At 45.1% G+C, this 13,288-nt stretch overlaps 1 protein-coding gene across 6 annotated transcripts in view; it reads left to right on the forward strand.

Moving 5' to 3' along the window:
• The window catches only part of cwc22 (CWC22 spliceosome associated protein homolog), a 64,319-nt gene that overhangs the window by 18,426 nt on the left and 32,605 nt on the right, over positions 1-13,288 (forward strand). For all 6 annotated transcript variants that reach the window (XM_035773974.2, XM_035773971.2, XM_035773972.2 and 3 more), the window contains exons 7-14: positions 5,035-5,163; positions 5,364-5,532; positions 5,814-5,867; positions 5,952-6,087; positions 6,342-6,548; positions 9,747-9,809; positions 10,154-10,252; positions 11,055-11,139. In XM_035773974.2, coding sequence (XP_035629867.1) covers positions 5,035-5,163; positions 5,364-5,532; positions 5,814-5,867; positions 5,952-6,087; positions 6,342-6,548; positions 9,747-9,809; positions 10,154-10,252; positions 11,055-11,139 — 942 coding nt within the window. The remainder of the gene's footprint in view (positions 1-5,034; positions 5,164-5,363; positions 5,533-5,813; positions 5,868-5,951; positions 6,088-6,341; positions 6,549-9,746; positions 9,810-10,153; positions 10,253-11,054; positions 11,140-13,288) is intronic.

Below are 13,288 nucleotides of genomic sequence, written 5' to 3' on the forward strand. Positions count from 1 at the left end.
CACACACACTGAGTACACTTACGCACACCACACGCACACACTGAGTACACTTACGCACACCACACACACTGAGTACACTTACGCACACCACACGCACACACACTGAGTACACTTACGCACACCACACACGCACACACTGAGTACACTTACGCACACCACACGCGCACACACACTGAGTACACTTACGCACACCACACACGCACACACTGAGTACACGCACGCACGCACACACTGACACACTTACGCACACACGCACACACTGAGTACACTTACGCACACCACACACGCACACACTGAGTACACTTACGCACACCACGCACACACTGAGTACACGCGCACACACTGAGTACACTTACGCACACCACACACGCACACACTGAGTACACTTACGCACGCACACTGAGTACACACGCACACACTGAGTACACTTACGCACACCACACACGCACACACTGAGTACACTTACGCACACCACACGCGCACACACTGAGTACACTTACGCACACACACACGCGCACACACTGAGTACACTACGCACACCACACACGCACACTGAGTACACACGCGCACACGCACACACGCACTGAGTACACTTACGCACACCACACACGCACACACTGAGTACACTTACGCACACACACACGCACACACTGAGTACACTTACGCACACCACACACGCACACACTGAGTACACTTGCGCACACCACGCACACACTGAGAACACTTACGCACACCACGCACACACTGAGTACACTTACGCACACCACACACACACTGAGTACACTTACGCACACCCACACACACTGAGTACACTTACGCACACCACACACGCACACACTGAGTACACTTACGCACACCACACGCGCACACACACTGAGTACACTTACGCACACACGCACACACACGCGCACACCACACACACTGAGTACACTTTACGCACACACTGAGTACATTTACGCACACCACACACGCACACACTGAGTACACTTACGCACACACACGCACACACTGGAGCACACACACTGAGTCCACTTACACACACGCACTGAGTACCACACACACACACACACTGAGTCCACTTACGCACACCACACACGCACACACACTGAGTACACTTACGCACACCACACTTACGCACACACACTGAGTACACTTACGCACACCACACACGCACACACTGAGTACACTTACGCACACCACACGCACACTGAGTACACTTACGCACACACTGAGTACACTTACGCACTCACTGAGTACACTTACACACACACACACACTGAGTACACTTACGCACACACTGGAGTACACTTACGCACACTGAGTACACTTACGCACTCACTGAGTACACTTACGCACACTGAGTACACTTACGCACACCACACGCGCACACACTGAGTACACTTACGCACACCACGCACACACTGAGTACACTTACGCACACCACACACGCACACACTGAGTACACTTACGCACACCACACGCGCACACACTGAGTACACTTACGCACACCCACGCACACACTGAGTACATTTACGCACACCACACGCGCACACACTGAGTACACTTACGCACACCACACGCGCACACACTGAGTACACTTACGCACACCACCACGCGCACTGAGTACACTTACGCACACCACGCGCACACACTGAGTACACTTACGCACACACCTTACGCACACCACACGCGCACACACTGAGTACACTTACTGAGTACACTTACGCACACCACACGCGCACACACTGAGTACACTTACGCACACCACACGCACGCGCACACACTGAGTACACTTACGCACACACGCACACACGCACACACTGAGTACACACGCACACCACACGCGCACACACTGAGTACACTTACGCACACACACTGAGTACACTTACGCACACCACACGCACACACTGAGTACACTTACGCACACCACACACGCACACACACGCACTGAGTAGTACTTACGCACACCACACGCACACACTGACACACTTACGCACACCACACGCGCACACCTGAGTACACTTACGCACACACACGCGCACACACTGAGTACACTTACGCACACCACGCACACGTACACACACCACGCACACACTGAGTACACTTACGCACACACTTACGCACACCACACACACTGAGTACACGCACACGCACACACTAAGTACACTTACGCACACACTGAGTACACTTACGCACACCCCACACACGCACACTCTGAGTACACTTACGCACACCCCACACACGCACACACTGAGTACACTTACGCACCCCACACACTGAGTACACTTACGCACACCACACACACACTGAGTACACTTACGCACACCAAACACACACCCACTGAGTACACTTACGCACACCACACACACACCCACTGAGTACACTTACGCACACCACACACACACCCACTGAGTACACTTACGCACACCACACACACACACGCCACACTGAGTACACTTACGCACACCACACACGCACACACACACACTGAGTACACTTACGCACACACTGAGTACACTTACACACACACACTGAGTACACTTACGCACACCACCACACACTGAGTACACACACACTGAGTACACTTACGCACACACACACACACTTACGCACACCACCCACACACGCACACCACTGAGTACACTTACGCACACCACACACACACCCACTGAGTACACTTACGCACACCACACACACACCCACTGAGTACACTTACGCACACCACACACACACCCACTGAGTACACTTACGCACACCACACACACACCCACTGAGTACACTTACGCACACCACACACACACCCACTGAGTACACTTACGCACACCACACACTGAGTACACTTACGCACACCACACACGCACACACTGAGTACACTTACACACACACACACACACGCACACTGAGTACACTTACGCACACCACACACACACACTGAGTACACTTACGCACACCGCACACACACACACGCACACACACTGAGTACACGCACGCACGCACACACACACACACTGAGTACACTTACGCACACCACACGCACACACTGAGTACACTTACGCACACACACACTGAGTACACACGCACACACTGAGTACACTTACGCACACCCCACACACGCACACACTTACGCACACCACACACGCACACACTGAGTACACACTGAGTACACTTACGCACACCACACACACACACTGAGTACACTTACGCACACCACACACGCACACACTGAGTACACGCACACCACACACACACCCACGCACACCGCACGCCACACACACCCACTGAGTACACTTACGCACACCACACGCACACTTACGCAAACACACACCCACTGAGTACACACACACCACACGCACACACTGAGTACACACCACACACGCACACCCACTGAGTACACTTACGCACACACTGAGTACACTTACGCACACCACACACACACCCACTGAGTACACTTACGCACACCACACACACACACACTGAGTACACTTACGCACACCACACACACACACTGAGTACACTTACGCACACCACACACACACACACTGAGTACACTTACGCACACCACACACGCACACACTGAGTACACTTACGCACACACTGAGTACACACGCACACACTGAGTACACTTACGCACACCACACACACACACACACTGAGTACACTTACGCACTCACTGAGTACACACACACCCACACACGCACACTCTGAGTACACCTACACACTGAGTACACACACACACTGAGTACACTTACGCACACCACACACGCACTCACTGCCACAGTGAGTACACTTCACACTCACTGAGTACACTTTCGCACTCACTGAGTACACTTACGCACTCACTGAGCACCCACACTTACGCACACACTGAGTACACTTACGCACACTGAGTACACTTACGCACACACACGCACACACTGAGTACACTTACGCACACACCACACACACTGAGTACACTTACGCACACACCACACACACTTGAGTACACTTTCGCACTCACGCACACACAGTACACACGCACTCACTGAGTACACTTTCGCACTCACTGAGTACACTTTCGCACTCACTGAGTACACTTTCGCACTCACTGAGTACACTTTCGCACTCACTGAGTACACTTTCGCACTCACTGAGTACACTTTCGCACTCACTGAGTACACTTTCGCACTCACTGAGTACACTTTCGCACTCACTGAGTACACTTACGCACACCACACACGCGCACACACTGAGTACACTTACGCACACCACACACAGTGCCCCACTCTAGGGGCCTTGAATGAAGCAGCACCATCGCTATATCCCAGACCAGCTTATCTCAGGATGCAGGAGGAGTTTTAGTTATTTCATGGAACGTTTCCAGTTACTAACCACATTTCCATCCAAGTAAAGTCATACTGTATACATTTTTTAAAATCATGACAACTATGATGGGAAAAAGGATGTTTCGGGAACAATTTCATAAATGCCGATAGATCATTTATTTGTTTGAGAAGGTGGGATCTTTTTGCGTCTAAATTAATTATACGAGAAATGGCAGTGTAAATGCCTTTAAGTGTAAATATTTATATAATAACTATCATATCGAAGTAAACTGAGTCGCGATGATATGATATGTGGTCCTCCCACTACAACTCGGGAAACCATTCAGTTTATTAGGCTACAGATTAAATAATTAATGATGAACGGTGAACTTGATGCTGCTTTCCAATACATTTTAATTTGTGACAAAATCATTAGAGTTGAAAATGCGATGGAAACACATTGAACTTTAGATTTTTATTCGGTACGTAAAAACATAAGCGAAAAAGTACATTTTGTGTGAACTATGTCGTCACGCACTGATTTCTATCCGCAACAAGTCAGTTTGGTGGAGAAACACCATTTTTAAAAAGGGCAGAGTTGTGAGTGAACATGTATGACAATTATTTTTCTAATCAAAGGATACCCATCACACCAGTTTGTTCAGATACACAAAAAATACAGTAGGTCTTGCCAATTGTTTCAAAAAGCTTAATTATCCCCACCTCTTTCTAGTCTGGCTTACCAGCGTATGAGCTGGGAGGCTCTGAAGAAGTCCATCAATGGTCTGATAAACAAGGTGAACGTATCCAACATCGCCATGATCATCCAGGAACTGCTGCAGGAGAACATTGTCAGGGGCAGGTAATGGACCAAGGTTTTTAATGGATTTATTTCATATTTATTTATGTAGGCTATTCTGATTGAGCTCAAATGTCTTCTACAAGAGGGACCTGTCCAAGATGTTTGCAGTCGGAAACATGTCAAGTTTCTTAGTGTGCTTTGAGATATAGATTAACTTCATAAAAGTGACGATCACTAATGTCTGTGTGTCTGCTCTCCAGAGGTCTCCTGGCCAGGTCCACCCTGCAGGCCCAGAGTGCCTCGGCCACCTTCACCCACGTCTATGCTGCTGTGGTAGCCATCATCAACTCCAAGTTTCCTCAGATAGGAGAGCTCATCCTCAAGAGACTCATCCTTAACTTCCGCAAGGGCTACCGGAGGAACGACAAGGTGACTAGCTGGTTATGCACTAGATGTTTGAACTAAAACAACTTAAATGTTGATACATATTGTGGAGAATAAGGAGTTGTAATGTATTTAAGTCACTCTTTGTAGTTGTTTAAATTTATAATAGTTGCCATTTAGCAGATGCTTTTGTCCAAAGGTACTTTGTCATGTGTGCATATATTTGATGTATGAGTAGTCTGGGGAATCAACCCCACTACACTGGCCTTACAAGCACCATGCTCTACCAACTGAACTCCAAATGATTTTGTATCCTTGTTTTTCAGGCACAATGTCTCACAGCATCAAAGTTCGTTGCCCACCTGGTCAATCAGAATGTGGTAAGTCCTCTTTTCTATGCTAGATCACACACACTCGCACAGGCACTTAGTGTTGTAAACCTATTTCCATTGTTCCCCACCCAGGCCCATGAGGTGCTGTGTCTTGAGATGTTGACTCTACTCCTGGAGAGACCTACAGATGACAGCGTGGAGGTGTCCATCAGCTTCCTCAAGGAGTGTGGCCTCAAACTCACTGAAGTCTCCCCTAGAGGCATCAATGGTACATAGGAATACACAACACTTCCGCTTCGCTCTTAGTTTGAACAGGCTTGGGTGATTGAAGCATCAGTTCAATCACAGCTACAGAATCCTTTTAGCAGTCTCACTACTCATTCAGAAAAATCTAGTGATGTCTTTATTCATTTCTCTAGTGATCTTGTTTTTGGTGCTCTTATGTTGCATTTTTATTGGTATTAAATTCAAACCACAGAAATATAATTCTATGATTCAAATATTGTCTCTGTCTGTTGTCAGCCATCTTCGAGCGGCTGCGTAACATCCTTCACGAGTCGGAGATAGACAAGCGTGTGCAGTACATGATCGAGGTGATGTTCGCCATTAGGAAGGACGGGTTTAAGGACCACCCTATCGTTCCCGAGGGGCTGGACCTAGTGGAGGAGGACGATCAGTTCACACACATGCTGCCCCTAGAGGATGACTACAACCAAGAAGATATACTGAGTAAGATATTATAGAATAATATATACAAATAGAATCAGTTCACACATGTCACCCCAAGAAGACTACATCCAAGAAGATCTACTGAATACCCCCTAGCTAGCAGGCCTAATCGGTTAAAGATGCAGTCCGAGATCACTTACAAGTTCATGGCATATTGTACGGATTGGATTTTTTTATATATAGTGTATGTGGACACCTCTTCAAATTGGTGTATTCAGCTATTTCAGCCACACCCGTTGCTGACAGGTGAATAAAATCAAGCACACCGCTATGCAATCTCCATAGACAAACATCGGCAGTAGAATGGCCTTACTGAAGAGCTCAGTAACTTTCAACGTGGCACAGTCATAAGATGCCACCTTTCCTACAAGTCAGTTCGTAAAATTTCTGCACTGCTAAAGCTGCCCCTGTGAACTGTAAGCTCTAATATTGTGAAGTGGAAATGTCTACGAGCAGCAACGGCTCAGCTGCGAAGTGGTAGGCCACACAAGCTCACAGAACGGGATTGCTGAGTGCTGAAACACTTAGCTAATGAAAATGATCTGTCCTCGGTTGCAACACTCCCTACCGAGTCGGCACAAGAACTGTTCGCTGGGAGCTTCATGAAATGGGTTTCCATGGCCGAGCAGCTGCACACAAGCCTAAGATAACCATGGGCAATGCCAAGCATCAGCTGGAGTGGTGTATAGCTCACCACCATTGGCTCTGGAGCAGTGGAAACGTGTTCTCTGGAGTGATGAATCACGCTTCACCATCTTGCAATCTGACGGACCGATTGGGGTTTGGCGGATGCCAGGAGAACACTGCCTGCCCGAATGCATAGTGCCAACTGTAAAATTTGGTGGAGGAATAATTGTCTGGGGCTGTTTTTCATGGTTCGGAGGTGTGGTATAGAATACAATGACATTCTAGACAATACTGTGCTTCCAACTTTGTGGTAACAGTTTTGGGAAAGCCCTTTCCTGTTTCAGCATGACAATACCCCCATGCACAAAGCGAGGTCCATACTGAAATGGTTTCTCGAGATCGGTGTGGAATAACTTGACTGGCCTGCTCAGAGCCCTGACCTCAACCCCATCAAACACCTTGGGGATGAATTGGAACACCGACTGCGAGCCAGACCTAATAGCCCAACATCAGTGCAGTGCCCGTCCTCACTCTTGTCGCTGAAAGGAAAGCAAGTCCCCTCAGCAATGTTGCAACATCTAGTGGAAAGACTTCCCAGAAGAGTGGAGGCTGTTATATCAGCAAAAGGGGGACCAACTCCATATTAATGCCTATGGTTTTGGAATTAAATGTTCGATGAGCAGGTGTCCACATACTTTGGTCATGTAGTGTATCATACAAATTGCACAAGAACAACAAATTCAGGGACCCATTTTGGCTCGTGAGCACTAATTTCAAATCTTCTATCTGAAATTATACAAAACCTTTGGAGCATCACTTGAACATCCTGGCTCGTTCTCGACTGTCTGAAAATCTGTCCTTGCCTCTACTGACCAGATAAAATCCACTCTATTGATTAGCATTGACCATGTCTTTTCAAATCAGTGCAAATTAATGCGAGGAGACAAGGAGATAACATATTTTTAAGCAACTGAGATTGAGCCTTAACTGTGATAATTTGAGTGTTCAGCATGATCGTTCATTGCCAGGGGAGAAAGAAAATTCACCTGCTGTCCTTTAGGTCCCTAAGGGTTGGGGCTTATTATACAGATTTAGATTTTAGCTGGGGTTTTCCTCTCTTATCAGTCTCTCTAGATGTCCCAGTGTTGAATAATGTTCTCTGAGAAGAGAGAAATCACAGTCAGTCTCTATCTTTCTTGAAATCTCTCTCGAAGCTAGATATAGGCAGACTATCACATTCGACCATCTATCCTATTTAAAAAGGACTGAAGACTGGTAAAGATCATTTGGTTCCATTTCAACATATTTATTAGTGAAACCAAAGTGCTATAACATAGATAAATTCATTCAAATAGCCTAGTACACACACCAAAACGTTCAAATGTTCAAATCATATAAGACTATTGCACAGAAAAACTTGGAGGGGTGCATTGCAAATTCAGAACTGCTGGACAGCAACTAAATTAATTAAAGCACTGATCATTGGGAAAGAGATCAGAATGACTGCTTAGGCTTGATTCATAAATTACATAGGTAGCCTTGACTACAATACTAAAACAATCGATATGTTCAAATTAAAAGTCCTGATGAACATGACATCAATAACGCAGGCACATCCTGAGTCCCCTGTGCCGACACATTCACAAATGAAAAGGTTGTTTAGTATTCCGTTTTAAAAGCTCTGATGAAGGCCAAGAGAACAGGGATTCGGGCATCTTTCCAATTAAGAAGTCTAGTTTTGTTGGCTACTTGAAGAGAACTCTGGATAAGAGCGTCTGCTAAATGGCTTAAATGTAAATGTAAACTAGGGCCTGTCACCCGCAGCCCACCTTTTCCATTGCATTGTTCAAAATTTTGCATTGAATTCTACTAGATGAAAAGCAGAAATGAGTATAACATCCTGGCATTTAAACCATACTCGATTTTAGAAAGGTCACATACTATTATTAAACATTCTATTTTCGCTTACTGAGAATGCGTGATTGCGTGCTTTTCCGCTATTCAATGATTTTGGTTGCGCATCCCAATATCTAATAGCTGAAATGACATCTGGGCAATTAAAGTATACTCTATTTTTTCCGCATACTCAAAACGGTCTACTGTTTAGGACGCATGTATGGATATTTGGACACGGTCTCTGTCTCGCTCGGTCGCTCTTTCAATATCCATCTCTGTCCCTCTTTCTTTCTTGCGCTCTCTCTCGGTCTCTCTCCCTCGGTCTCATAATAGAGGGTTACATTTTCATCCTGACATTAAGACTATGCCTCTGTGACGCTATTTATTTATGTTTGTACAATTCAACAGAATAACCATATTTTCTGTAGCTTCAGCACAGACAAACTTGTCCTAAATGAAAATCTATACAAGCATCCCTTCAGGGGGCAAGAAGGGAGGAATGCAATTGTCACATTAAGCCCGATAATGAATTGCATCTTAATATACAGTGCTTCTGTTTTTTATGGGTAATTACTTCTGATTGCGTCTCATTTGCAATAACTTGAATTGCTCCGAAATGTACTAATTGCGAACTAATGGTTGCTATTAAAAACAATTATTCTGTCTATCTTGCAGATGTCTTTAAGATGGATCCAGACTTCTTGGAGAACGAGGAGAAGTACAAAGCAATTAAGAAGGGTGAGTTGATAGTTTGAGGGATCACACTGCCAATTAAATGCCTTACGGTGAAGCAATAAGGCCGTTCTTATTACAGTATACCATTGAAATGAATGCTGTGTAAAGTGTAATGGATAAGTGGTTGTGGAGCCATTCTGCTACCTAGCTAGTGTTGCAGCTACCATAGAGTAGTCATTTTGTATTACCAAAACCAATTCAATTGCATTATACTGTCACAATGACATTGTTAACATACTATGTTAATTAACATATTGGGAGAAATTTCAGTTTGTTGTTTTGGGAGAAAAATGTGGATTTATTGTTTTAACGGTACAGTATACCATTTACCTGTCTTTTCCCCTCAGAAATCCTGGATGAGGGCAGCAGTGACTCTGGAGAAGACGTGGATGGAAGTGACGATGATGAAGATGATGGAGAAAAAGAGGGGGAAGAGGGCGGAGATGGTATATATGCATGTACTAGGGTCCATGTGACTCTTGATAGTGACTGATTGATTGATGCCATTGATTATGTTTATTAGGCATATCCCTCATGAGTCAATTCTTTCCACAGCTTACAAGTCACATAGAATCGAAATAAGAAAGAAACAAACAACAGTAAACAGACACCTGAACACACCTGAAAAGGTATAGATTAGGCTACATGTAACTTTTCACTGATGTTGCAGTAGGTATTCTGTGTCCTAACTGAGAGGGGGAGCACTTGGGGACAGTGTTGGTGGCCTTGGCTGTCCTCGTTGGTCCCACAGGTTATCTGTCCCAGAAATCTTATCCCCAGCGGCTCAGGACTGCAAAGGAAATGCACCACATACCAAGACCATTAGGAAGTGGTCTGACTGCTCTGCTCCCCTTCTAGACAACCTGTCAGAACACTTCTGCACTACATCCATAAAGTACTCCTACTCTATAGACTTGTGTGACCCCACAGTTTCAACAAAATATGATATGCCACGTAGCAGACAGTTATTCAAGGTGACTTCTACAACAGTGAGTGCAGTCTTTTTTCAGTTAGTTTATTTGACCTTTATTTTCAAAGGGAGTCTCCATTGAGACCACGGTCTCTTTTACAAGGAAGCTCTGCATATACACAATCACTAAACATTTAAGAAGAGTTTAAATAACTCTCTGTAAAGAGTAAGTGAGACAGACTGACTGACCTCTGTTTGGAGACGGATAGTATGACAAACTCCTGATGGTGCGACAATGAATACAACCCCTCCAACTATTGATTGTTTTCCTTTTATAGAAGCAGAGAAAGTCACCATCTTCGACCAGACGGAAGTCAACTTGGTCGCATTTCGCCGCACCATCTATCTCGCCATCCAGTCAAGGTGGGTACTATACTGTGTGTGTCCGCGCTGCCTAAATGATGTTTTTCTGTCAAGAAAAGTAAACTAGGGCTGATAATGCCAACGGAATGGGAACGTGCCCAAGTCCGGGGAAGTATTCAACAGAAATGGGGCAGTAGTAGACTTTTACTCTGGGCTCAAATGAAACCCTAACCAAATGGCTGAAAATCCCTCCATGTCCACTGCAGATAAAGAGTGTAGAAGGACACAGTTTATTTAAAGCTGTATTTTAAGAACGCCCCCCTTTCATGAAAAGTTTGGTTTGCACACATTCATTGACATAAAATGTTTTAAATGGGTGAAAAAATGGTGAGGGGGGGGGCATAATCTAGGTTTTATTGACTCTAGATATAGAATTGCTGTTAAGGCTCGCGCACAGCGCACCGAATGTGGATCTTGCGTTTTTGGACGATCGTTCAGTGCGCTGTCTTTCAGGGACCACCCGCTGTAGACGTACGACTGCAGACATTTTCCATGCAATTGTACATGTAAAATTGGTGCACACTCGGTTTTTTGCAAATTACGTTCAGAGCTGCTAAGTACTCTGGGCCAGCAAACGCTATTGGTGTGTGTGTAAGCCCGTAGGGGGGCTGCAGCAGGTGGTGAAGTATTCATTTATGCACAGCAGCTGAGGTGAAGTCTAGGATCAGTATGCACCATGCTTTAGTTTCATCATCCTTTTGTGAGGTTTATCACTCTAGTTGCGCTGGGTTCAGGCACAGCACCAAGATGTTTTGTCTCCCGGGGATAAGGGCAAGCTTGACCAATACGTGGGTGGTGCTAAGAGAATTTTCATGACTTCAGAGTTATATGGAAGTTCTCGTTTTTTAAAATAAAAGCAGATATGGCACACAGCACATTATATTTATATGTAGTTTTTAATTGAATTTGGCCAAAGGATATTCAACAAAATAGCTATAAGCCTAATACAAGTGACCACAAGGCAATGACAAAAACGTCTCACGTGAAAGATGTCTTTTCCCCCACACGTCATAGGGTTCACGCGCGCCACGAGCACGCAGCCAGGGATCAGATTGGGAACAGAATGGCTGGTTATTAACTTGTACATGTTTCTTTGTTTAAAATGCTTAACTGGGGATACGCAGATTTGTGACTGGGCTATATCCCCCCCTAGCCCCGGTGTAGCATCGTGCATGGTTGGGTTATTAGAGTACATCGTACAGGGATGCAAACTAGTCACCTTTCGTGGAGAAATTTGCCGTTTTGAATCCAAAATGGGTGACCTGCGTGATTTGTGTAGATCTGATGAGAAACGTTTCGGAGGGGAGGGGGCTTTGGATCACTACTGGCTGTAGTAAATTAGTGATGCGCGTTTGGAGCAATACTGGCTGTATCCAAGGTTCAGCCAATCGTTCACTTAACAACCGAATGCAGTGCAGCATATTCTGTTGAATGTTGAACGAGAGAAGAGACCAACCAATTGACTAGTTACAGCAGCGCGTCCCCTGAAAGATAATGAAGAGGCAACGTTAGGTGAGAGGCCTGACCACAGAGTTGGGGGTGAGAAGTTGATGGGGCGTACTTCACCAATCCCTTTTGCGGGATCATTTTCGTCAACATCCGGTGAATTACAACGTGCCAAATTAAAATTAAATTACTAAAAATATTTAATTTTCATGAAATCACAAGTGCAATATACCAAAACACAGTTTAGCTTGTTGTTAATCCACCTGGCGTGTCAGATTTCAAAAAGCTTTACGGTGAATGCAAACCATGCGATTATGTGAAGACAGCTTTCAGCAGACAAAACATTACAAACAGCTAGCAGCAAAGTAGATTGGTCATGAAAGTCAGAAAAGCAATTAAATGAATCGCTTACCTTTGATCTTTGTATGTTTGCGCTCACGAGACTCCCAGTTACACAATAAATGTTTGTTTTGTTCCATTAAGATTCTCTTTATATCCAAAAACCTCCATTTGGTTGGCGCGTTTTGTTTAGTAATCCACAGGCTCGTGCAGGTCACGACGGGCAGACGGAAATTCCAAATAGTATCTGTAAAATTCGTAGAAACATGTCAAACGTTTTTTATAATCAATCCTCAGGTTGATTTTACAATAAATAATCGATAATATTCCAACCGGACGGTAAACTTTTCAATACAAGAGAGAA

Source organism: Oncorhynchus keta, chromosome 7 (genome assembly GCF_023373465.1).
Source record: "Oncorhynchus keta strain PuntledgeMale-10-30-2019 chromosome 7, Oket_V2, whole genome shotgun sequence".
Taxonomy (NCBI): domain Eukaryota; kingdom Metazoa; phylum Chordata; class Actinopteri; order Salmoniformes; family Salmonidae; genus Oncorhynchus; species Oncorhynchus keta.